Source organism: Pecten maximus, chromosome 2 (assembly GCF_902652985.1).
Source record: "Pecten maximus chromosome 2, xPecMax1.1, whole genome shotgun sequence".
Lineage (NCBI taxonomy): Eukaryota > Metazoa > Mollusca > Bivalvia > Pectinida > Pectinidae > Pecten > Pecten maximus.
This window is the reverse complement of record NC_047016.1, coordinates 13,733,955-13,759,983: the sequence shown is the minus strand read 5'-3', so window position 1 is coordinate 13,759,983 and position 26,029 is coordinate 13,733,955. Positions and strand designations below refer to the sequence as shown.

Genomic DNA, 26,029 nt, shown 5'->3' with positions numbered 1-26,029 from the left:
CCAAAATTCTGCATAGTTTTCAACTTTCCGCAGGGTGTTTGAAAGGTTGTTCCATACGCGAGACGCCTCGTACCTGAAGGACATTTTGCCATACCTGGTGGTGTTAACCCTGGAAAGGTGTGCTTTGTTCTCTGTCCTGAAATGATACAAAGTTTCTTGTTTGTTAATGACATTACAAATATAGTCTGGAGCAATATTATAAAAAAAAAAATGAAAAACTTCACAGGCCATCAGTTTTATCCTGTCAATATGGAGGTAAGATAAGTTAAACTTCACTAGGCCATCAGTTTTATCCTGTCAATATGGAGGTAAGATAAGTTAAACTTCACAGGCCATCAGTTTTATCCTGTCAATATGGAGGTAAGATAAGTTAAACTTCACAGGCCATCAGTTTTATCCTGTCGATATGGAGGTAAGATAAGTTAAACTTCACTAGGCCATCAGTTTTACCCTGTCAATATGGAGGTAAGATAAGTTAAACTTCACTAGGCCATCAGTTTTATCCTGTCAATATGGAGGTAAGATAAGTTAAACTTCACAGGCCATCAGTTTTATCCTGTCAATATGGAGGTAAGATAAGTTAAACTTCACAGGCCATCAGTTTTATCCTGTCAATATGGAGGTAAGATAAGTTAAACTTCACAGGCCATCAGTTTTATCCTGTCGATATGGAGGTAAGATAAGTTAAACTTCACTAGGCCATCAGTTTTATCCTGTCAATATGGAGGTAAGATAAGTTAAACTTCCCAGGCCATCAGTTTTATCCTGTCAATATGGAGGTAAGATAAGTTAAACTTCCCAGGCCATCAGTTTTATCCTGTCAATATGGAGGTAAGATAAGTTAAACTTCACAGGCCATCAGTTTTATCCTGTCAATATGGAGGTAAGATAAGTTAAACTTCCCAGGCCATCAGTTTTATCCTGTCAATATGGAGGTAAGATAAGTTAAACTTCCCAGGCCATCAGTTTTATCCTGTCGATATGGAGGTAAGATAAGTTAAACTTCACAGGCCATCAGTTTTACCCTGTGAATATGGAGGTAAGATAAGTTAAACTTCACAGGCCATCAGTTTTATCCTGTCAATATGGAGGTAAGATAAGTTAAACTTCACTAGGCCATCAGTTTTATCCTGTCGATATGGAGGTAAGATAAGTTAAACTTCACAGGCCATCAGTTTTATCCTGTCAATATGGAGGTAAGATAAGTTAAACTTCACAGGCCATCAGTTTTATCCTGTCAATATGGAGGTAAGATAAGTTAAACTTCACAGGCCATCAGTTTTATCCTGTCAATATGGAGGTAAGATAAGTTAAACTTCACTAGGCCATCAGTTTTATCCTGTCAATATGGAGGTAAGATAAGTTAAACTTCACTAGGCCATCAGTTTTATCCTGTCAATATGGAGGTAAGATAAGTTAAACTTCACTAGGCCATCAGTTTTATCCTGTCAATATGGAGGTAAGATAAGTTAAACTTCACAGGCCATCAGTTTTATCCTGTCAATATGGAGGTAAGATAAGTTAAACTTCACAGGCCATCAGTTTTATCCTGTCAATATGGAGGTAAGATAAGTTAAACTTCACAGGCCATCAGTTTTATCCTGTCAATATGGAGGTAAGATAAGTTAAACTTCACAGGCCATCAGTTTTATCCTGTCAATATGGAGGTAAGATAAGTTAAACTTCACAGGCCATCAGTTTTATCCTGTCAATATGGAGGTAAGATAAGTTAAACTTCACTAGGCCATCAGTTTTATCCTGTCAATATGGAGGTAAGATAAGTTAAACTTCACAGGCCATCAGTTTTACCCTGTCAATATGGAGGTAAGATAAGTTAAACTTCACAGGCCATCAGTTTTATCCTGTCGATATGGAGGTAAGATAAGTTAAACTTCACAGGCCATCAGTTTTATCCTGTCAATATGGAGGTAAGATAAGTTAAACTTCACTAGGCCATCAGTTTTATCCTGTCAATATGGAGGTAAGATAAGTTAAACTTCACAGGCCATCAGTTTTATCCTGTCAATATGGAGGTAAGATAAGTTAAACTTCACAGGCCATCAGTTTTACCCTGTCAATATGGAGGTAAGATAAGTTAAACTTCACAGGCCATCAGTTTTATCCTGTCAATATGGAGGTAAGATAAGTTAAACTTCACAGGCCATCAGTTTTATCCTGTCAATATGGAGGTAAGATAAGTTAAACTTCACTAGGCCATCAGTTTTATCCTGTCAATATGGAGGTAAGATAAGTTAAACTTCACAGGCCATCAGTTTTATCCTGTCAATATGGAGGTAAGATAAGTTTGATTTAGTAAGCACTTCTCTCAGGTTAGAAGTATTATCATTTAAAACAAACCACAAGCCCCTTTCTTGCACCTTTTACATTTTCTTTGTTGCAGGAACACTTTAAAAATGCCAAATAATGGGACAATAATCAAAATTTGATAAAACAAAAAATATTTATAGATTAAAATTTGCATTGTTGCTTTGGTAAAAAATGTCCAATCCTTCCAGAACCGCTAACTGTTTGGAGGCTTTTCTACCAAGAGCTGAAATGTGTCTGTCAAACTTTAACAGATGGTCAATATCAATACCTTTTCGCAGACAATTTTTCAGGGTTTGCTGTCATACAATTGATATCAAACCAGTTAATAAAAATTAATATCAAATCGGTTTAATAAAATTAAGATCAAACCAGTTTATTAAAATACTGGCCACTGCCCCCCCCCCCCCCCTCTCTCTCTCTCTCTCTCTCTCTCTCTCTCTCTCTCTCTCTCTCTCTCTCTCTCTCTCTCTCTCTCTCTCTCCAGAGATCTTGTATAATATACAAGTATCTGCTCTCTCTAAAACATCTTTCAATGTATATGTATGAATTTTACTGCTGAAATATCCTAAAGTAGATTCTAATACATGTATCTACAGACCAGCATCAATTCTATTAGGGCATTTGATTCCCCGTTCCTCGATTCCCAAGGGGATGATAATAGCTGGCTAGTGGTTATCTTGTATCAGTGTATCCTATAGATCACCACGCTTGACCATAGACTCTGGCTAATGATTACTCCCACATATGGCCCATGAAGGGCATATCTTGTGGATTAGGGAACCATGTTCTCACTTTGTCTAACACACATTTAGATAAAATATCCCTTTTATGCCAGGCTAGCTTTCTCCTATGTGGGTCCTGCTGCAAAGCCTGCAGTTTTTTTTGTTTTATATCTGTAGCGGGACTGGACTGGGTCGATCATCGGTGACCAGGTAGCTCAAATGGTAGAGCATCCGGCTAGTGTTCGGAGGTCCCGGGTTCGAACCCCAGTCTGGCCGCTACATTTTCTCCTCTCCTGTTACAAAATTGGCGCCCAACTAAAATATCCACGGTGGTGGTATAAGGGTCTCGTGTGTCTTCGAGGGCGAAGACTTGGAAAAAAGGAGGGAGGTGTGTAGCGGGACTGGACTGGGTCGATCATCGGTGACCAGGTAGCTCAAATGGTAGAGCATCCGGCTAGTGTTCGGAGGTCCCGGGTTCGAACCCCAGTCTGGCCGCTACATTTTCTCCTCTCCTGTTACATATCTACCATCCAAAAACACTTCCCTGTGGGAAAGCATTGTCCAAAAACGCTTATATTTCTCTTTCCTAAAACTGTTATTTTGCTTGTTTGACTCAGTATTTTTAGTTTCCCACCACATTTGCCGGTTAACTTCACCAGTAATACATGGCTTACAGAAACAATATGGACACTCTTCATATCCTTCACTCTGCTCAATAATAAACTTATCATTATTATTCTCATTATCTGACCCAGACTCCAAACAAGTCATGTCACACGTGTTCATCAAAATCCTATCCATTGTGAAGAAATAAATGACGACTAGTATCCTTTTGAAGACGTGTTACTTTCAGAGATATAGTTTGTTTTCCCTCCATTTCGTTCCAATCTGTACTAAGCCTCCTGAAGTAATTAGTTCTGACCAATACATCACAGGTTTAGGAGGGTGTGCATGGGGAAAACAGTGTGTACTCATTGTATGAGTTCGAACTATTTCTATTTGAAAACTGAAAGATACAAACAATTTATCTTTTATAAGAATATACATATGATCATTTAATATATACGTTGACTGAAGAAGCAGTAATAATATGTTACGTTCATTACCCCTTCTACGGCCCACTTGTCACAGAGGAGCCATGTGGCATTTTGGCGGGACCATTCTCAGGTATCCCTATAATGGTCACAGCCTGACACAAGGGTAATAAGCAATTGGTCAGTGTCTTCAATTTACAACAAAATCATCAAAATGTGTAAACGAAATACTTTTAATATATTACAATTTGTTTGATGTCATTTTATAACTGGTTTTCCAGTTTTCTGTAGATCAACTACATGTTTGTATATGTTTCTATAATTGCCTGGTTCCCCTTTGTGAGGGAATATTAGAATGTTCCATATCCAGGAGACGCATATGTATGGACCAAACTTTAGTTCATTATCAGTTTCTCATTTATACAATTCACAACTTTCAACATGTCGGAGAAAAGGACACCTCCACCATCATTTAAATTAGAGATTCCAGCAGATTTTTCAAAAAAAGCAATATTACTTGAGAAATGACAGATTGTTAGAGAACATCTTATGAAAAAAATGAACAGACCAGTAAACAACTTTGACATACATTGTAATTGAAAATATTTTGGACTTTTGGATCGAAGAAAAGAAATCCTGCAAGCATCACAAAGAAATCCCACCAATACCAGCAGCATACTGTACCTGCGTGCTACACGGAAGCAAGTGAATCAGAAGTTCTTTGTAACAACTCAAAACTCAGTTACAAGACTTATGGAAATTGCAGCAAACCCTGCCCGGCGGTGCCAAGGTAAAGGGTAAAAACATCAACACATAAAGGACATGTTGGTGTGTTGAAACTGAAATTCTCACATAAAAGTCGAACCCACCATACCTACTTATGGTCTTCCTCGCCATACCTACCAACAGGACAGTACCTCATTAATGACAAACTTAATCAGTCATTTGTCTGCAGTGGGATGCTGCCCTCCCATTATGGAAGATTTTGTAATGGGGCTGGAATTGGTATTCTGTCAGTTGAAAAAAGAAACAAGTTTTTCTCCACCTACAAGGACTTTGTTAAGCTTGAATATGATGAATCCACCAATGATGCTCTTCTGGAGGAAGTTGCCAGCTATGAAGATCTAGACGGTATTGATATCGTTACGGATGCTCGTCATGGTTGGCGCAAAAATTCCAAAGACACCAGTGTGGTGGTTATTGGAGACAAAACTCACAAAGTTCTTGACTGTGTTCACATAAGTAAGGTTGATGAACCAGTTACACGACGTCATGAGAAGATGGGAACAGAGAGGATATAAGAATGTTTTGAAAGTCAGGATATTTCTATAAGGACACATACCCACGATAGAAATATGGCCATAAACAAACTGGTGAAAGATCACCCATTTACCCAAAATCAAAATGATACATGGCATGGTATTAAGAGTATGAAGAAATCTTTGTCTGCTGTAGCGTCAGGACCAAAGTACAAAGAGGGAAAGACTTGGTCTGAACAACTTAACGACAAGGTTGAACCCATCGCCACTCATTTCCACTGGGCTGTTAGAAACTGTGACGGTGATGCCAATGTTCTGACCAAGCTACTAGACAATGTAGTGGAGTATTATCGTGACAACCATACAGATTGTCCAAAATCATCACGATGTCAAAAAGATCCAAATGCTATTAACCTTCCAGACTGGTGATAACTGATGCAGTAGCAGAAAAACTTCTCCGTGGTGTTATTCAAAATTCTACAGTGTATAAAAATCCTCAAGATTTCAAACTAGGAAAGGACACATATATTTTGTTGAAAGTTTCAACAATACCCTGAACATGGAAGCAAGCAATATTAATATCAGACTCATGTTTCCTCGCTTTATGTCATTGGAATGAAAATATCAACAGACCATACACATCTACATGTATTTCATATCTGCGGGACCCTCATGCCCCTAGAAGGCAAGCTGGTAAAAAGAATTACACAAAACAAACATTTAAATTCGTGCAAAACATTTGGAATACATGTAGGTATAATACATGTAGGTATACATATGTATACATTTTTATTATGTAATATGTATGTCTGTAAAATTTACAGTCGGAGAAATAAAATTAAGTGGATTAACATTAATTTTGTGAGTATGTTGTTATTGTATTGTACACATGTAAACACAGCCATGTGCCCAGTCTCACTATTACTATTTATATCACAACACTGCTGCTTATCTCACTGTAGGCGTGCCGTTGTCCTTATAGGCTTAATGGCTGTCCGGGGGGATATTTAACTGGGTCAGATCGGGTCTTTAACACAATATAAATGCCATTCATAAAATTAATTTAAAAAACAGGAATTGATTTTAGAATCTCAATGAAGTGGATTCAAAACTTTTAAAAATATTTGTGCGTGTGGAATGTAGGCGCATTTGAAATCAAACAGATTACCGAACGCACTTTTTCATTGTATCACGTGACTAGTTACAGCAACACGATCATGTGACCATTCAAAATGGTGGACGTAAACATATCGTTCCTTTATTTTGTGATAGTTTCCATGTGCGTTTCTGTTACTTCCCTTAACATCTCGAAGCAACAGTACACCAATCTACGAATATTTGATACGTTTAGGGTGCCAAGAACTCAAGCTAAAGCGGGTAAATTTCCACCAAGCCATGTAAACTCGTGGTCGGTAGCTGTAGGGAATGCGAACTTGGGTTATGATAATCCAGGCCCCCTTTCAGGAGCGCAAAAAACGACATTAAACGACGGAGAGATAGTTGAATATACACCAGGTTCCCAAGCGCCCCACTTTACCATATGGGGTATCAATGGAAAGGTCGTTTATCCAAGCAAAATGTTTTCGAATTCTCCTATTATTGTACACGTATTCGATCCATATTCGGGGTTTGTCGAATGCATGTGGACATCGAAGGAAGGATTGAAGCCTTTAGTCACATCGGGAGTTTTGAATTCAACACATTTTATTTTTGTCCCAAAATCAGCGGAGATGCATGAACTTTATGGGGCTTCGTGGATGAGGGACCGCATTCGTCAGACACTTCGAAATATCGGCATGTGAGTTGTCTAAACTACATTTATGTCAACCTAACATACATGTAGATACATGCCAATATTTTTTGTACTAATGATAAAGATATGCTCTTTATTTTTTTTGTATTAGTTGGTTAATGTAAATTGAGTGAGTTTAGTTACCTAGGTGCTCAAGATTCCAATCCCATTCGGGCTTGACAGTTGGCACATTTCCATTGTCCCTTCATGGACATGGGTAATATAAAAAGTAAATTAATAACTGGATTGGATCTTATTTATAAAATACAAATGAAGCTAAGTGCATATTAAGTTGGATGAACATGTGAGACAAAGTTTATTTTCTAGTTTGATTTTGAATAATCAGATGTTTGCTATTTATATGTACATTGTATATATGTATTGTCATTCAGATAATTTTTCACTTTGATTTAGCACACATTGGCTGATGCATATACATGTATACATATGTTTAGTATAGTTGCATGAATGCACACTTGAATATTTATTTTTCCTATTGTATCAATTGACTCTTAATGTAGCTGTATGTGATCATGACTAATTATTGCTGTCAGGTGAATAATCCATATTACTTTGATGTTTAACCCTTTTCCTACAGGAGTAGGGCAGATGATGCTTTTGTGATGGAGAAAATCCATATTTCTGTTGTTCCCCTTGACAAACTTGGTAACTGGATTCCAGATGCATTAAGCCAGTGGCATTGTGTAGATCACCTTTGTGGCTACGATCAAGTTGTTGTCCGATCTAATGGTAAGCTGACTGAACAAAGCCCTACATTAACAGTGATATGGTGTATGTGGATAGGACTTCCATGTAAATTCCATTTGTCTTACAAATAAAAATAATTTACTGTGACTTAAAAAGGTTTGTATACCATTTGTTTCATTTTAAGGAAATGTAATTGATCATGTGTGCAAGATATAGAAAATATAATTAAAATGATCATAAAGCATTCTGATATTTCAGTCCTGTCTATTTAGAGAAGTGTGAAGGATATGCCTGCAATATGATTAAATTGTTATAGTGGAAATGCATGTATCCGTAAAGTCTTACTTGTTAATTCAGAGTTCTATGATATATGTGTATGTCTATTTAAAATTCATCATATTGTTCCAGCATCACAATTTCCAGTTGTGGGTAAGAGATTGGATGCCAGGTATGACTGGTTGCCAAGTCCATCAAGCGTTTTTGGGAACAAGACACTGTCAATGGTTAGAGCCGATACAGGCTGTGAAAGCATAGGGATCTGTGAAGGGATCCATTGCTCTGGTTACTTCAGGAAACTGTTCCTTCTTCCAAAAGGTAGATGTTAATAGTGGTTCTGTTATCATACAGGGTTTGTCATTGTCATGAAGGTACAATGAAGGTAGGGGTGTATACCGGAATCACCTTGTCTGTCCACCTGTCTTTTGTATGTAGAGAAATGTTGTCTGCAACTCCTTCTAAGCTTGTCACCCAATCTTAATAAACTACACAGGAATGTTAGGAATCATGCATTGATGTGTAAGCAAGTTTTTTTTTTCCAGGAAATTTTGGATCCTCAGTAAATAGGTCCCTATAGCCAGGAAACAGGTTTTGTATAATGGCTCATAGCTATATATATATACCCTATATATCATCTTTATATTGTTGAATTTGGTCAGTAGCCTTTAGCTAATCAGTCTATAGATCAATTTCTTGGAAACTAGATCAAGTGGTGTAGCTCATCATTGCCTATAATTTGATACATCAGGTGTTTTCAGAACTGTTAATATGGAATCAAAATGGAGGCTTTTGATTGGACAGAATGAAGATATTGTCTGATAAAGCTGACAATTGTTGTGTGTAAATGTTTTGAGATACAATGATGCTAATTTTCCAAATGTTGGTTGCCGTTTGGTTGCATGGTAACCAAATGAAGCCCCTTTATTTGGACAAATTTTGTCTGAACTACCTCTTTAATAATTCTGATTTTTGATGTTTTTGATGGAATATTTGCTTGTCATGGTAACCAGGTCAGTTATCTATGAACATAATTGCTACTTCCCACCATCTGTATACATGTGTACATTACAAATAGCTATTGGCTTACTGTTCTAGTTCACTCTGTGTTTAATACACAATGGAAAATGCAAGGCTTCATCTCATGTTATTTACGCCTTTTTTGAAAGGATGAATAATTATCAAATTAATAGCTACATTTATTCCTTTTTCATTTTAGGTTCAAACAATGCAGAGGTCAGGAGCTATTGGTGTTGTTGTGTTTTCTAATAAAACTGAAACTGTACAGGAATTAACCTGTGATAATCAGTGTGATACTCCTCTATCTATACCAGCTACAATGGTGGAGTATAGCGGTGTATATACTGGGTAAGTATCTATACCAGCTACAATGGTGGAGTATAGCGGTGTATATACTGGGTAAGTAGAGTATAGCAGTATATATACTGGGTAAGTAGAGTAGAGCAGTATATATACTGGGTAAGTAGAGTATAGCAGTGTATATACTGGGTAAGCAGAGTATAGCAGTATATATACTGGGTAAGTAGAGTATAGCAGTATATATACTGGGTAAATAGAGTAACAGTGTATATATACTGGGTAAGTAGAGTATAGCAGTATATATACTGGGTAAGTAGAGTATAGCAGTATATATACTGGGTAAATAGAGTAACAGTATATATACTGGGTAAGTAGAGTATAGCAGTATACAAAATGTATATACTGGGTGAATATATATAACAGTATATATACTGGGTAAGTAGAGTATAGCAGTATATATACTGGGTAAGTAGAGTATAAGAGTGTATATACTGGGTAAGTAGAGTATAGCAGTATATATACTGGGTAAATAGAGTAACAGTATATATACTGGGTAAGTAGAGTATACCATTATATATACTGGGTATGTAGAGTATAATTTATTTGCAGTCTGAGTTTACTAAGATGAAGAAATTGGGAGAGATGTAAAAATATAAAAGTAGACTCCATTGTTTTGATGTGTAAACTGAGTATGTGCTGGTAGACTGGTGTGGGCAGTACTTATTCTAGTAACATTATTAATACTTCATAACATACTTTTCTTTCAGATTTCCATTCATATTTAAAATTATAATGAGTACACAAACTATGATAATATTATAGTCAATTAAAATATGATAATAGAACAGATGTCTTTACCTCAGCGAAACAAATCATTGTATTTAATCAGTAAATGACAGATTTTGATGCATTATTTATATACAATTATTTTTCTTTTTTTTCTTTTTATTCAAATATTTTGGAGATAACAAACTTCCTATTTGTGTCTTTTTCCATAGAGATGAAAGACTAAACATAAGTTTCCAGAACACTCCCTCTGAGAACTTTTTCCTGTCGGTGGACCAGGCAGGGAAACTGGCAGAGGTTGGTTGGTTCCTGTATCCGTCTGTGGACTTCCTGGTGTGGCAAGCTCAGTGGTAATTATAGAGTGGAACAAGAGAAAATGATATGAGATATATCAAGTCACCTATCACCAAACTTGCTTTCTTCCTTAAGTGTAATAAATGATGCCTATCAATATGAAGAGTTAAAGAAATTTTGACTGATATGATTATGTGTTGTATGTTTAACTATAGATCTGTATATGTTAGGTTAACAGATCTAGAGATTTGTGTGTGTTGTAGGTTTGAGTACAGAGCTGTTTGTGTTGTTGGTTTGAGTACAGAGCCGTGTGTGTTGTAGATTTGAGTACAGAGCTGTGTGTGTTGTAGGTTTAAGTACAGAGCTGTGTGTGTTGTAGGTTTGAGTACAGAGCTGTGTGTGTTGTAGGTTTGAGTACAGAGCTGTGTGTTGTAGGTTTGAGTACAGAGCTGTGTGTGTTGTAGGTTTGAGTACAGAGCTGTGTGTGTTGTAGGTTTGAGTACAGAGCTGTGTGTGTTGTAGGTTTGAGTACAGAGCTGTGTGTGTTGTAGGTTTGAGTACAGAGCTGTGTGTGTTGTAGGTTTGAGTACAGAGCTGTGTGTGTTGTAGGTTTGAGTACAGAGCTGTGTGTGTTGTAGGTTTGAGTACAGAGCTGTTTGTGTTGTAGGTTTGAGTACAGAGCTGTGTGTGTTGTAGGTTTAAGTACAATTGTACAGAGCTGTGTGTGTTGTAGGTTTGAGTACAGAGCTGTGTGTGTTGTAGGTTTGAGTACAGAGCTGTTTGTGTTGTTGGTTTGAGTACAGAGCTGTGTGTGTTGTAGGTTTGAATACAGAGCTGAACTTGACAAAAAACTTCAGACCCCAGCTACCATAGTCAGTATCTTCACAGAAAAAATTATGCAGGGGAAACAGGGTGTGGTAGTTAATGTTACACTGCCAGATTTAACAGGTAGGTAAAATTGTATACCACTGATTATAAACTGTGTAAAGTTAAATCCTACATAAACATTTCATAGTGGCTGTATAAAGCAGTATACATCTATAATGATTCAGACAGTAAATGCCATTGAAACTCCAATGTTTTAAAGAACGAATATACCACAATTTATTCCTGTAATTACATGTACATGTACATGTATTTATGGTAAAATATAGAAATCTTACTTGAAAAACTGTTCCAGTTTAAGTCGGTCTCATTTGTTTGGATTTATTAATCAAATTTAAACCGATTGCAATATGAATTTGAACTGTGATATACCAGGAACAAGGTTCATAACATAACAGTCCTTGACTGACCTACTAAATGGTATCTGGATCATGTATCTATTTGTAGAATGTTTTGCTTGAGAAAGGATTTTTTTAAGTTGATTAGAAGAGATCACCACCTTATACCATTGATCTTAACTACAGATTTACAAAAGTTTTCCAAGATGGAATTGGATATGTCTCTGTCATGTCCGGGGACCATGGATACGGAGTGTCCTCACTGGGATCACACCATCAACTTGTATGTGTGCTGTGACCCTGGATCGCCTCTGTGTGGTATGGAACTGGGACGCTGGATAAGTGCCTTCCGACGGTATATACTTATTTTGTATCTTTTACTTATTTGGAGACATGTTGTCATAGCCTAGTTATAGATAATCAACAGCCTTTTAGACAGACCGTATCTCAACACTTGGTATTAGTACATTGGCTATGCTGATCGACTGCTTGGCATTTGCTTTTGAGGTCAATAGGTCATGAACTACATGACCTGGTAGTAGAAATAAAATTTTGGTTTCCAGACAATAAGTGTGTTTCATGATGGATGGTCATATGAGTTCTATATGTTGAAAATATTCACCTTTTCCATGCATGTGTTTGTGCTTCCATCCATGGAAAGCATGGATTTATTTCTCTGGTTTTACAGAATTGTTAGTCATATCTTGTCTATGTTGCAGTTTTCATCTGACAGCTGTAATAACCTCTTATTTCTAGCTCACATGACACTAAGTGTCATCCAGCTTGTTGTATTGTGAAGGAGTGGGCATCCATTATCTGGCTGTCAACTCATAACTTCTTCTAGAAAGCTATAAGTAACAGTACTGATGTTTTAGCCAGGAGGTACACGAGGAAGAGTACATTACAGTTTTCTCATATAAACGACTTTGGCCAATTTTCTGGGCCACAGAGGTCAAATATGGAAGAAACTTCAAGAATCTTCTCCTCAAGTTCTTGAAGGCCAAGAAGGCTGATATTTTGCCAACAGGTACCTAGGATGGAGTGGTGTAAAGTTCCTCATATAAATGACCTTGACCTTTTTTCAAGATCACAGGGGCCAAATAGTTAAAAATTCTTTTGCGAATCTTCTTCTCAAGTTCTAAAATACCCAGGGTAGTACTCACCTTTAAACAATAAAACCAACAATTTATAAGTAGTTTTGGTATTTCAATACCGGAATTAACTGACATGGACAATGTACCTATACAAACCCTACATTATGATTCACCAATGCATAAGTGAATCATGTCACCTCTGTTACAAATATTGTACAACATTTCCTGAAACATCACTAGCATATTACCGTATTTAACAGCAAATAAGCCCCCACCTAATTCATTAGCTATACCACAATACTTGTAACACTCTACCATAGCGTTGGTGGTGTTGGTTGGTGAATCAAATCTGACCGTCGTCTGGTCCATATTTGCGATGTTGTGTGTAGTGTAACTGTTGGATGGCTCTCACGCTGTCAAGGAAGGTGGCTATTCTCTCCTTGTAATCGGAAAGTAACTTCTGTCAACATGAAAATTGAATATACTAAGTAGTAATTTTGCCATTATTCCTTACCGGCCATAGGAGCAACTCAGGCTCTCTGACCCTCTTGTTGATAATTAGTAAGGAGCCACTGTTGCTCATTTGATCAGAGTATCAGCTTACATAACCTCAGGATCTGAGATGCTTTGTTCGACACTTCCTTCTTCTTGTGGTTTGTGTTTCTCTGGAAGCTGAAAAACGGGCCTGTCTGTACTGTTGTGGTTGTGTCCTTGGGCAAGACCTAATTGCTCTGGATGGCATGAGACTTGCCACCTGTTTATTGTCCAGTTAAGGTAGTCACCATCTACTACAATGGGACAGGGATATAAGTTTGTCCAGGACTTCCAATATAGTTTATGGGACAGAGATATAAGTTTGTCCAGGACTTACAGTATAGTTTATGGGACAGAGATATAAGTTTGTCCAGGACTTACAATATAGTTTATGGGACAGAGATATAAGTTTGTCCAGGACTTACAGTCTAGTTTATGGTACAGGGATATAAGTTTGTCCAGGACTTACAGTCTAGTTTATGGGACAGGGATATAAGTTTGTCCGAGGCAAAGAGTCTAGTTTTCTGGGACCGGGATATAAGTTTGTCCAGGACTTACAGTATAGTTTATGGGACAGAGATATAAGTTTATCCAGGACTTACAATATAGTTTATGGGTCAGGGATATAAGTTTGTGTTGGACTTACATTATAGTTTATGGGACAGAGATATAAGTTTGTCAAGGACTTAATTGCAGTCTAGTTTATAGGACATAAGTTTGTCTAGGACTTACAGTTGTACATGTAGGTTCATTGATCAGTGACATTTGTTACCAGTTATGTGTTTTGTTGATATTTGCTCCCTAATGCCAAAGTTCTGTATACAGGAGGATTGGCCGCTGGACGACTGATGTCTCCCCTCTTCTTCCACTTCTCACAAGCTCTACATGTGTGTTCAACATGAAAACTGAGCCCTGGGCAATGCCTTGGAAGCCATCACTGAATCTAAGGTTTTCCCAGCCAAGGGGGTCAGGTATGATATTAAATGTTTCAGTCCAAACATTATTGCTATACATTTATAAAATTGTAGTTTGTGTGGCTTAGTTGATACATGATCTGTGGTTCTGATGTAGTGAAAATAAATAGTCATTTTTATAGCCAGTAGCATTTGGTTGATATTGTCAGACTGTGACAGAAATCACAATTTAGTAAATATCTCAACTGTTTAACTATGAGTAAAGTAAGTTAATTGTAAGTTAAGTGTTAATAAAGTAAGCTTAACTGTAAGTTAACTGTAAGTAAGTAAGTTAACTGGTATTGAACTGTAAGTAAAGTAAGTTAACTGGTAGTGAACTGTAAGTAAAGTAAGTTAAACTGGTAGTGAAATGTAAGTTAAGTAAGTTAACTGGTAGTTAACTGTAAGTTAAGTAAGTTAACTGGTAGTTAACTGTAAGTTAAGTAAGTTAACTGGTAGTTAACTGTAAGTGAAGTAAGTTAACTGGTGGTGAACTGTAAGTAAAGTAAGTTAACTGGTAGTGAACTGTAAGTAAAGTAAGTTAACTGGTAGTGAACTGTAAGTAAAGTAAGTTAACTGGTGGTGAACTGTAAGTAAAGTAAGTTAACTGGTAGTGAACTGTAAGTAAAGTAAGTTAACTGGTGGTGAACTGTAAGTAAAGTAAGTTAACTGGTAGTTAACTGTAAGTTAAGTAAGTTAACTGGTAGTTAACTGTAAGTTAAGTAAGTTAACTGGTAGTGAACTGTAAGGGAAGTAAGTTAACTGGTAGTGAACTGTAAGGGAAGTAAGTTAACTGGTAGTGAACTGTAAGTTAAATAAGTTACCTGGGTAACTGTAAGTTACAAGAGAATATAGATATTATTTTGGTAAATGAAAGTAAGGAGAGAATATTGATATTACTTAGATAACTGAAAACGTTTGACTAAAGTTTCTTGTTGGGGTTAACTCCTCATAGTCATGTCAGACAAATAAGGAAAAACACTTTGCAGGGTCAACTCCCATATACTTGATATTGATACTTGTTTTATAATCTGAACATGTATTTTGGACATAAGGTGTTTGGAACATAAGGCATTTGGGCCAAAAGATGTTTGGGACAGAAGATGTTTGGGACAGAAGATGTTTGGGATATAAGGTGTTTGGAACATAATATATTTGGGACATAAGGTATTTGGGACAAAAGGTGTTTGGGACAGAAGGTGTGTGGGACATAAGGTGTTAGGTGTTTGGGACGTAAGGTGTTTGGAATGTAAGGTGTTTTATGTATTGTCTGTGGTTTTCAGGTGACATGTTTCCAGCCAAGGTCACAGTGTTGTATGAACCTGGAGCTACATTTGATAAATCTTACAACTCACATTTTAAGTCACACAAGTTCACAGTGCCAAATGATGTCAAAAGGGTAATGATAACATTTAGTATGTTCTTGTTAAAACAAAACCCTAAAATCTGGGGTATTTTTGTGTTTCAAAGTGACTCTGATGACATGAAAATAGATAAAAAATGTTGTTTATAGTGTAATAGTCAGAGCAAAGATTAACAAAATATTGTACTACTGTACCATTTTAAAATATAAATCCAAAAGAGCTACAAATAAGTTTGGTGTGATATAGGAATATAATATTATTTAATAGACTACCAGCCATTACATGTTATCATTTGATGTGTTTTAGGTAGAGGTATTTACCATTTAGATGTGTTTTAGGTAGAGGTATTTGCCGTTATCACTGGACATGGAAGTGATGAAAATGGTTGTGGAGAGTTTTGTGTGACATCCCACCATTTTAAAGTGAATAAACACGTAAACAACATCACCTTTAGTAATGCAGGTAAGATATGTGTCATTGCTGGTAAGGTTTGTGTCAATGCAGGTAAGATGTCAATGTAGGTAATATGTCAATACAGGTAAGATATGTGTCATTGCAGGTAGCGTTTGTGTCAATACAGGTAAGATTTGTATCAAAGCAGGTAAGGTTTGTGTCAATGTAGGTAATATGTGTGTCAATGCAGGTAAGCTATGTGTCAATGTCAATGCAGGTAAGATATGGTTCAATACAGGTAATATATATAATGTGTCACAGGTAAGATGTCAATGCAGGTAAGATTTGTGTCAATGCAGGTAAGATTTGTGTCAATACAGGTAAGATTTGTGTCAATACAGGTAAGATTTGTGTCAATGCAGGTAAGATTTGTGTCAATACAGGTAAGATTGGTGTCAATACAGGTAAGATTGGTGTCAATACAGGTAAGATTGGTGTCAATACAGGTAAGATTTGTGTCAATACAGGTAAGATTGGTGTCAATACAGGTAAGATTGGTGTCAATACAGGTAAGATTGGTGTCAATACAGGTAAGATTGGTGTCAATACAGGTAAGATTGGTGTCAATACAGGTAAGATTTGTGTCAATACAGGTAAGATTGGTGTCAATACAGGTAAGATTGGTGTATGTCCTAAACTGTTTTAATGATTCTTTTGAAAAACTTTGATGTGTGATTCAGCAGTTACAAACTGGTCTCTAAGTGTACAAGGCTTTTACAGTTAATGTACTTACTCTTGTTATCTTTATATATGTAAACACTCTATATACATGTATCTATAACCTCAACCCTGTTTTATCTGTGAGTATCAGCCATGTTTTATCTGTGAGAATCAGACATGTTTTATCTGTGAGACTCAGACATGTTTTATGTGTGAGACTACGACATGTTTTATCTGTGAGACTCGGACATGTTTTATCTGTGAGACTCGGACATGTTTTATCTGTGAGACTCAGACATGTTTTATCTGTGAGACTCAGACATGTTTTATCTGTGAGACTCAGACATGTTTTATCTGTGAGACTCGGACATGTTTTATCTGTGAGACTCGGACATGTTTTATCTGTGAGACTCGGACATGTTTTATCTGTGAGACTCGGACATGTTTTATCTGTGAGTCTCGGACATGTTTTATCTGTGAGACTACAACATGTTTTATCTGTGAGACTCGGACATGTTTTATCTGTGAGACTCGGACATGTTTTATCTGTGAGACAACGACATGTTTTATCTGTAAGACTCATACATGTTTTATCTGTGAGACTCGGACATGTTTTATCTGTGATAATCAGACATGTTTTATCTGTGAGACTAAGACATGTTTTATCTGTGAGACTCGGACATGTTTTATCTGTGAGACTACGACATGTTTTATCTGTGAGACTCGGACATGTTTTATCTGTGAGACTCAGACATGTTTTATCTGTGAGACTCAGACATGTTTTATCTGTGAGACTACGACATGTTTTATTTGTGAGACTCGGACATGTTTTATCTGTGAGACTCGGACATGTTTTATCTGTGAGACTCAGACATGTTTTATCTGTGAGATTACGACATGTTTTATCTGTGAGACTCGGACATGTTTTATCTGTGAGACTACGACATGTTTTATCTCTGAGACTCAGACATGTTTTATCTGTGAGACTACGACATGTTTTATCTGTGAGACTCGGACATGTTTTATCTGTGAGACTCAGACATGTTTTATCTGTGAGACTCAGACATGTTTTATCTGTGAGACTCAGACATGTTTTATCTGTGAGACTCAGACATGTTTTATCTGTGAGACTCGGACATGTTTTATCTGTGAGACTCAGACATGTTTTATCTGTGAGACTCAGACATGTTTTATCTGTGAGACTCAGACATGTTTTATCTGTGAGACTCAGACATGTTTTATCTGTGAGACTCAGACATGTTTTATCTGTGAGACTCAGACATGTTTTATCTGTGAGACTCGGACATGTTTTATCTGTGAGAATCAGACATGTTTATCTGTGAGACTCAGACATGTTTTATCTGTGAGACTCAGACATGTTTTATCTGTGAGACTCAGACATGTTTTATCTGTGAGACTCAGACATGTTTTATCTGTGAGACTCAGACATGTTTTATCTGTGAGACTCGGACATGTTTATCTGTGAGACTCAGACGTGTTTTATCTGTGAGACTCAGACATGTTTTATCTGTGAGACTACAACATGTTTTATCTGTGAGACTCAGACATGTTTTATCTGTGAGACTCAGACATGTTTTATCTGTGAGACTCGGACATGTTTTATCTGTGAGAATCAGACATGTTTTATCTGTGAGAATCAGACATGTTTTATCTGTGAGGCTCAGACATGTTTTATCTGTGAGACTACGACATGTTTTATCTGTGAGACTCGGACATGTTTTATCTGTGAGAATCAGACATGTTTTATCTGTGAGACTCAGACACGTTTTATCTGTGAGACTCGGACATGTTTTATCTGTGAGACTACGACATGTTTTTATCTGTGAGACTACGACATGTTTTATCTGTGAGACTCACACATGTTTTATCTGTGAGACTCGGACATGTTTTATCTGTGAGACTACGACATGTTTTATCTGTGAGACTCAGCCATGTTTTATCTGTGAGACTCAGACATGTTTTATCTGTAAGAGTCAGACATGTTATATCTGTGAGACTACGACATGTTTTATCTGTGAGACTCGGACATGTTTTATCTGTGAGATTACGACATGTTTTATCTGTGATACTACGACATGTTTTATCTGTGAGACTCTGACATGTTTTATCTGTGAGACTCAGACATGTTTTATCTGTGAGACTCGGACATGTTTTATCTGTGAGACTACGACATGTTTGATCTGTGAGACTCGGACATGTTTTATCTGTGAGACTCAGACATGTTTTATCTGTGAGACTCAGACATGTTTTATCTGTGAGACTACGACATGTTTTATCTGTGAGAATCAGACATGTTTTATCTGTGAGACTCAGACACGTTTTATCTGTGAGACTCGGACATGTTTTATCTGTGAGACTACGACATGTTTTTATCTGTGAGACTACGACATGTTTTATCTGTGAGACTCACACATGTTTTATCTGTGAGACTCGGACATGTTTTATCTGTGAGACTACGACATGTTTTATCTGTGAGACTCAGCCATGTTTTATCTGTGAGACTCAGACATGTTTTATCTGTAAGAGTCAGACATGTTATATCTGTGAGACTACGACATGTTTTATCTGTGAGACTCGGACATGTTTTATCTGTGAGATTACGACATGTTTTATCTGTGATACTACGACATGTTTTATCTGTGAGACTCGGACATGTTTTATCTGTGAGACTCAGACATGTTTTATCTGTGAGACTCGGACATGTTTTATCTGTGAGACTACGACATGTTTTATCTGTGAGACTCGGACATGTTTTATCTGTGAGACTCAGCCATGTTTTATCTGTGAGACTCAGACATGTTTTATCTGTGAGACTACGACATGTTTTATCTGTGAGAATCAGACATGTTTTATCTGTGAGACTCAGACACGTTTTATCTGTGAGACTCGGACATGTTTTATCTGTGAGACTCTGACATGTTTTTATCTGTGAGACTACGACATGTTTTATCTGTGAGACTCAGACATGTTTTATCTGTGAGACTCGGACATGTTTTATCTGTGAGACTACGACATGTTTTATCTGTGAGACTCAGCCATGTTTTATCTGTGAGACTCAGACATGTTTTATCTGTAAGAGTCAGACATGTTTTATCTGTGAGACTACGACATGTTTTATCTGTGAGACTCGGACATGTTTTATCTGAGATTACGACATGTTTTATCTGTGATACTACGACATGTTTTATCTGTGAGACTCGGACATGTTTTATCTGTGAGACTCAGACATGTTTTATCTGTGAGACTCAGACATGTTTTATCTGTGAGACTCAGACATGTTTTATCTGTGAGACTCAGACATGTTTTATCTGTGAGACTCAGACATGTTTTATCTGTGAGACTCAGACATGTTTTATCTGTGAGAGTCAGACATGTTTTATCTGTGAGACTCAGACATGTTTTATCTGTGAGACTCAGACATGTTTTATCTGTGAGACTCAGACATGTTTTATCTGTGAGGCTCAGACATGTTTTATCTGTGAGACTCCGACATGTTTTATCTGTGAGACTCAGACATGTTTTATCTGTGAGACTCAGACATGTTTTATCTGTGAGACTCAGACATGTTTTATCTGTGAGACTCAGACATGTTTTATCTGTGAGACTCAGACATGTTTTATCTGTGAGACTCAGACATGTTTTATCTGTGAGACTCAGACATGTTTTATCTGTGAGACTCAGACATGTTTTATCTGTGAGACTCAGACATGTTTTATCTGTGAGAATCAGACATGTTTTATCTGTGAGACTACAGACATGTTTTATCTGTGAGACTCAGACATGTTTTATCTGTGAGACTCAGACATGTTTTATCTGTGAGACTCGGACATGTTTTATCTGTGAGACTCAGACATGTTTTATCTGTGAGACTCAGACATGTTTTATCTGTGAGACTCAGACATGTTTTATCTGTAAGAGTCAGACATGTTTTATCTGTGAGACTCAGACATGTTTTATCTGTGAGACTCAGACATGTTTTATCTGTGAGACTCAGACATGTTTTATCTGTGAGACTCAGACATGTTTTATCTGTGAGACTCAGACATGTTTTATCTGTGAGACTCAGACATGTTTTATCTGTGAGACTCAGACATGTTTTATCTGTAAGAGTCAGACATGTTTTATGTGTGAGACTCAAACATGTTTATCTGTGAGAATCAGACATGTTTTATCTGTGAGAATCAGACATGTTTTATCTGTGAGACTCAGACATGTTTTATCTGTGAGACTCAGACATGTTTTATCTGTGAGACTCAGACATGTTTTATCTGTGAGACTCAGACATGTTTTATCTGTGAGACTACGACATGTTTTATCTGTGAGACTCGGACATGTTTTATCTGTGAGACTCAGCCATGTTTTATCTGTGAGACTCAGACATGTTTTATCTGTGAGACTACGACATGTTTTATCTGTGAGACTCGGACATGTTTTATCTGTGAGACTCGGACATGTTTTATCTGTGAGATTACGACATGTTTTATCTGTGAGACTACGACATGTTTTATCTGTGAGACTCTGACATGTTTTATCTGTGAGACTCGGACATGTTTTATCTGTGAGATTACGACATGTTTTATCTGTGAGACTACGACATGTTTTATCTGTGAGACTCAGACATGTTTTATCTGTGAGACTCGGACATGTTTTATCTGTGAGACTCGGACATGTTTTATCTGTGAGACTCAGACACGTTTTATCTGTGAGACTATGACATGTTTTATCTGTGAGACTAAGACATGTTTTATCTGTGAGACTCAGACATGTTTTATCTGTGAAACTCAGCCATGTTTTATCTGTGAGACTCAGACATGTTTTATCTGTGAGACTACGACATGTTTTATCTGTGAGACTCGGACATGTTTTATCTGTGAGACTCAGCCATGTTTTATCTGTGAGACTCAGACATGTTTTATCTGTAAGAGTCAGACATGTTTTATCTGTGAGACTCAGACATGTTTATCTGTGAGAATCAGACATGTTTTATCTGTGAGAATCAGACATGTTTTATCTGTGAGACTTGGAGACATGTTTTATCTGTGAGACTCAGACATGTTTTATCTGTGAAACTCAGCCATGTTTTATCTGTGAGACTCAGACATGTTTTATCTGTGAGACTACGACATGTTTTATCTGTGAGACTCGGACATGTTTTATCTGTGAGACTCAGCCATGTTTTATCTGTGAGACTCAGACATGTTTTATCTGTGAGACTACGACATGTTTTATCTGTGAGACTCAGCCATGTTTTATCTGTGAGACTCAGACATGTTTTATCTGTAAGAGTCAGACATGTTTTATCTGTGAGACTACGACATGTTTTATCTGTGAGACTCGGACATGTTTTATCTGTGAGATTACGACATGTTTTATCTGTGAGACTACGACATGTTTTATCTGTGAGACTCAGACATGTTTTATCTGTGAGACTCGGACATGTTTTATCTGTGAGACTCGGACATGTTTTATCTGTGAGACTCAGACATGTTTTATCTGTGAGAATCAGACATGTTTTATCTGTGAGACTCAGACACGTTTTATCTGTGAGACTATGACATGTTTTATCTGTGAGACTAAGACATGTTTTATCTGTGAGACTCAGACATGTTTTATCTGTGAAACTCAGCCATGTTTTATCTGTGAGACTCAGACATGTTTTATCTGTGAGACTACGACATGTTTTATCTGTGAGACTCGGACATGTTTTATCTGTGAGACTCAGACATGTTTTATCTGTAAGAGTCAGACATGTTTTATCTGTGAGACTCAGACATGTTTATCTGTGAGAATCAGACATGTTTTATCTGTGAGAATCAGACATGTTTTATCTGTGAGACTTGGAGACATGTTTTATCTGTGAGACTCAGACATGTTTTATCTGTGAGACTACGACATGTTTTATCTGTGAGACTCAGACATGTTTTATCTGTGAGACTCAGACATGTTTTATCTGTGAGATTACGACATGTTTTATCTGTGAGAATCAGACATGTTTATTCTGTGAGACTCAGACATGTTTTATCTGTGAGACTTGGAGACATGTTTTATCTGTGAGACTCAGACATGTTTTATCTGTGAGAATCAGACATGTTTTATCTGTGAGACTACAACATGTTTTTGTACATTATGGTTATGTATGTGTAGGTACTCCCCTAGGATGTGCAGACCAAGTGCCACATGGAGTTGAGCCGAATGAGCACGGCACCTGGTTGTACGGAAGGAACGGCTGGTGTGATGGGCAGAATGTATTACCATGGGTGATAGATGTCACAGACCAGCTAGGACCACCAGGGACAGATAACGTCCTGTCCTATTTTGGCTGGTACAATGGTACTGATCCCAACCCTAAACAGAATCCTGGGATCATTATTTTGTATTCCTATTTGGTGTATTATAAGGAATTCATACTATAAATATTGTCAGTGTATCCTGTTAGTCAGATAAAGTTTACCAATGACCCATTATAATCAATTGTTGTCCATTGCTCTCTAAATAATTTACATTTTCAACTTCCTTTCAGTAACCCCTGAACAAATTATATTGCAATTTGAAATAATTCAAACTGGGTTAGAATTTTCAGTGTGGGATGGCAGTTTGATGCTCTGCCACTATTGACCTTGATTGACCCCCAGGATTTGATGGGCATGCTCAAATGGCTCAAATTTAAATTAAAAAAAAAAATTCTTCTCAAGACCCAGATATTGTCAAAACAAATACTCTCTGTAGGTGGAAGTGCCTTAAGTGCTTCACACAAATTATGAATTTCATGACACTGGGGTCTAATGTTTTCCCCTGGGAGGGGTGAAACTGACTATTGTTTATATGGGGGAAAATCATATTTTTGAGCTTCATTAAAACTTTGTTAGATTATTAGTATGTGATGGCAATTTGATAGTATGCACATATTTTTCTCCCTAGATTACCACCAGGGGCTCATGGGCTTGGGCAAAATGGGTCAAATTGAAATATATCATAACTCAGATGCTATTGAGGCCCTATGGGCCTCTTGTTTCATTCAAAAAACTATTGTATTGAGTTGAAAGGTCTTTAAGAAACTACAGGATCAACACGCATCATCACCCAACTTATCATGTCTGTTACCTTTAAAGGCAGGTAAATTATATTTTCATACTATAGATGTGTTAAAAAAAATCCAAATTGTTCTCAACAGTGTTGATATTAAAATATCAGTTATATCTTTACTATACATATCTGCATAACAATATTTTCAATCATTTTCATATTAAGCAATTTTTTATATATATATGTACATAAGCCTAGGACTATTTTATATCCTACATAAGCATAAAGATAGAGATATTCATAAGCATATATAGTTATAATATTCAACAGGAAATAGTTTATTTAATTATGAATGTGTTTTTTTGTACTTTTTTGCGACTTTTGTACTTAATTCAACATGGGTATGCCATTTCTATAGGGATATATGGTTGAAAACAATTACTCGTTAACTCACCTATGAGTGTAATGCAATCTACAGGGATAATGTTTAAATACAACTACGCAGAAAGTGTGTTAATTTACCTGTGAATGTAATGATGTACATTATGATTTTGTTAAATTGATAGATAATTAACATTCCATTAATTTGATGAAATTGATATATTCTGTTGTTGCCACACTTACCCACAGCCTATTTATAATGATTACAATATTGTGCTGTCCCCCAAAATAACAGAAGGCTGCCAAGGTTGGGTCCCTGTAGTTCGCCTCCTTTGTCTCCTCACACATGAGAGCTGTCTCCATCTGATCTCCAGTAGGTTGCAGTTTACCTCCTTAAACCGGAGACAAAGTCTCAGTTGACCTATCGTGATAACCTTTGGCGTGATGGAATGAAGGGCTACCAAATTTGTTCAATTTGATGACCTTGACCATCACTGAAGGTTAGGTGTAAAATATACAAAAATCTTAACTTCTTCTTGATAACAAAGAGGCCCAGAGACCTGCAGTTGGGTTTGAAGCATGCTGGGATGACCATGACGTTCATTCAAGGTAACTGGGGTCAAATACCTTGAAATCTTTTTAATAATCAACAGGCCAAGAGACCTGATATTAAGTTGTATCGGTTTTGTATCATGTTTGGATGAAGATCTACCTAGTGTGTTCAAATGGATGACCTTGACCATCATTCAAGGTCACAGGGGTTAAATAGGCTAAAAGCTTTTAAATGACTTCTTCTCATTAAGAAAGATGCCAAGATAACTGATATTGGGCCTATAGCATGCTAGGGTGACAAGCTATCAAGATTGTTGAATTGAATGACCTTGGCCTTCATTCAAGGCCACAGGGGGCAAATTTGCTAGAATCTTTACATGAATTCTCACTAAGCAAGAGGCCCAGAGAACTGATGTTTGGTCTTTAGTATGCTGGAGTGAACAACATTGACCTGAAATTCAAGGTCACAGGAATCATATCCTAACAAAATAGGTCAAAACGAAGGAGATCTATCTCCATCTGATTTCCAGTTCAGGCAGTTCACCTCCTTAAATTTTATGTGTCCATACAGGGGAGCTCTATCTCCAGTAGCATTTTTGTTTTGTGAATCTCCAGTCTTTTTGTAAATGTTATGCTGAAGTCTACTGTTGCAATTTCATTTTTGATACAAATTTAAAATCCTCATGTTTCAGTTTTGTATTATAAAAACTGGTGAATAAAGTATAGAATGAAATATCATGTTTGTTATATTTGTCAGTATTTACTGATGTTTGTTGTATTTGTCAGTATTTACTGATGTTTGTTATATTTGTCAGTATTTACTGATCTTTGTTATATTTGTCAGTATTTACTGTTGTTTGTTATATTTGTCAGTATTTACTGATGTTTGTTATATTTGTCAGTATTCCTGATGTTTGTTATATTAGTGAGTATTGCCCGATGTTTGTTATATTTGTCAGTATTCCTGATGTTTGTTATATTTGTCAGTATTTACTGATGTTTGTTATATTTGTCAGTATTTCCTGATGTTTGTTTTATTTGTCAGTATTTACTGATGTTTGTTATATTTGTCAGTATTTTCTGATGTTTGTTATATTTGTCAGTATTTCCTGATGTTTGTTATATTTGTCAGTATTTACTATGTTTGTTATATTTGTCAGTATTTACTATGTTTGTTATATTTGTCAGTATTTCCCGATGTTTCTTATATTTGTCAGTATTTCCCGATGTTTGTTATATTTGTCAGTATTTACTG

General features: G+C 36.7%; 1 protein-coding gene across 1 annotated transcript; it reads left to right on the top strand.

Moving 5' to 3' along the window:
* Positions 1–6,201: 6,201 nt before the first annotated feature.
* On the top strand, positions 6,202–25,507 carry LOC117318180. The gene is given in 12 exon segments (XM_033873210.1): positions 6,202–7,141; positions 7,734–7,885; positions 8,252–8,376; positions 8,378–8,437; positions 9,336–9,484; positions 10,435–10,572; positions 11,337–11,464; positions 11,926–12,094; positions 14,193–14,338; positions 15,604–15,719; positions 16,023–16,146; positions 22,963–25,507. Coding segments are annotated over 12 exon segments (2,142 nt in total). The 5' UTR covers positions 6,202–6,575; the 3' UTR covers positions 23,232–25,507.
* The last annotated feature ends 522 nt before the right edge of the window (positions 25,508–26,029 follow it).